General features: G+C 42.9%; 1 protein-coding gene across 1 annotated transcript in view; it reads right to left on the reverse strand.

The window, feature by feature from the left end:
* Nucleotides 1-210: 210 nt before the first annotated feature.
* Nucleotides 211-2,062, reverse strand: part of LOC101851126 (delta-like protein 4) — a gene marked incomplete at its 5' end in the record, with an annotated part of 10,803 nt that continues 8,951 nt past the window's right edge. Inside the window, 2 exon segments of the mRNA XM_013082448.2 lie at nucleotides 211-675; nucleotides 1,504-1,698. Coding sequence (XP_012937902.1) covers nucleotides 632-675; nucleotides 1,504-1,698 — 239 coding nt within the window.

The raw sequence follows: 2,062 nt of genomic DNA on the forward strand, positions 1-2,062 counted from the left end.
TTTCCCCCCCCCCCCCCCCCCCCTTTCATTCTTCATTTTCTGTTCTACCGAGTAATATCCTAGGCGTTCTGGCATTTTCATTCTTCATTTTTCCATCATAACTCTCCTTTGATCTTATTCTTTTCTTTTTCTTTCTTTCTTTCTGTTTTTCTTTCTCACTGCTTTTCTTTCTTTCTTTCTTTCTTTCTCATTTTCTTTCTTTCTTTTTCTGTCGTCTCTCAATCCACAATAAGGGCACCCACTGCAGACACACCTACATTAATGTCATGTTCATGAACAAAGGAAACATATCACTCACGATAATGCGTACTGAATATTATGCCATTCCCTTTCCTTTTACAACATCGTAAACAAATAAGGATGGTACAGCATAACAAAATATTACTGTAAATCAGCGAACACAAGAGCCCAATCCTCTGCCTCCTGGATTAGGACTTACACCGAACGGACACAGTCATGAACTTGCATTGACGAAGTCAGCTGTAAAAAAATGTTCCACTAAACATTGCACTATCTTTTCGAGACAAGAAGTGCAGATTGCCGGACCGCTCGATCTATTGGCAGTGTTGTGCGAATAGCAGAGAACGCAAGAGCTCCGGTGATGCTGATCAGCGGGAGTTGATTGTGATCTTTACTCTGTTCTGTTGAGTCGCGTCAGCAAAACGTGCTGGAGTGCTGTTGAGAAAAATAAAAACAAAACAAACAAAAAATAAAGTAGGGTTCGCGTAGGAACAAGGGCATAAGATGATGGAGTAGAGGTATGTGGTGTAATTTATGGAATATTCATTGGTAACGTTTTTATGTGACAAAAGCATATTATGTTGATGTGTGAGTAATGTAAATACTCTGGCTTGATCAAATCTTTAAAAGTGTACAGCCAGCAGGGACTTTGACAAATGAAGTATGGATATCAGCTCTTCCCGCATTGACTTAAAGTGGTAAATACAACAAGAGAAAATGGTTAAATAACAGAGAGCTCATGGTGCAAAACGTCAGCCGCTTAACCCCCCCCCCCCAGACTAATAGATTATTATTTAATATAAACGGTATGCCAACGGTGTCCAGGGGACTGAAATGTACGTCCCGTTTCCAAGTTCCAGAATAAAACTCAGAACAAAATGAATAAAGCAAAGAAAGGAAAAGCCTAGAAATAGAAAACCAAAGAAACAGCCAAAAGCAACAGCCAAAAGCAACAGCCAAAAGCAACAGCCAAAAGCAACAGCCAAAAGCAACAGCCAAAAGCAACAGCCAAAAGCAACCCTTGACCCCCAATTAAAAAGAAACACAACGTGAGAAAAAACAAGCAAAGAAAAACAAAAGGAAACCCAATCCGCTTGACAAAAACCTACCCAGTTTTGGATTTTTATTGATACCAACTCACCGCAGGCCACATTCATTAGAATGACCCATTAAAAACACAAAGACAGACGCAACAACATTTAAACGCAAATCTGTCAAGAAACAAAGCATCGTTGTCACAAAAGCATCAACAAACAGACTTACGGTACTGGCAAGCCTTCCCCCAGAAGCTCCCTGGACATTTACACTTGCCCCTGCGGCAGCGCCCCCCGTTGAGACAGGTGCTCTTGCAGGGCTTGGTCTTGCGCCTGCACGTGCGGCCGGTGTAGCCGGCACTACAGCGACACTTGTTGGGCCGGATGCACTGACCCTTGGAGCCACATCCGGGTGAGCACACCGCTGTGGAGGGGACATACAGATATTATGAGGTTCGTGTAGTTCGGTAAAAGTAAAGTATAGCCCCCCAGCCCCTCCCACCCCATCCCCACCCTACCGCTATCATGTCTTAGCGCATAAGAAAATTCACAGCCCGCTGTCTTCTGTCCCCATTTGTGCATCTATAGGTGGCCCCTGGACGCTGCGAACTATTTCAAGCAGTTCTAAAATAGGGCGAAAAGGATGTGTTGTATACCGCACTTTTACCGATAGCCCTTCAAAAAACTTGAGACAATTTAGATGGCTGATTCATGTTTGAGACTGGCTTTTGATTTGATGATACTATGTCTTGTGTTTGTGCACTGAGTTAGCATATCATGTATTGGAA

This window comes from Aplysia californica, unplaced genomic scaffold, assembly GCF_000002075.1.
Source record: "Aplysia californica isolate F4 #8 unplaced genomic scaffold, AplCal3.0 scaffold00175, whole genome shotgun sequence".
In the NCBI taxonomy this organism is placed as follows: Eukaryota; Metazoa; Mollusca; class Gastropoda; order Aplysiida; family Aplysiidae; genus Aplysia; species Aplysia californica.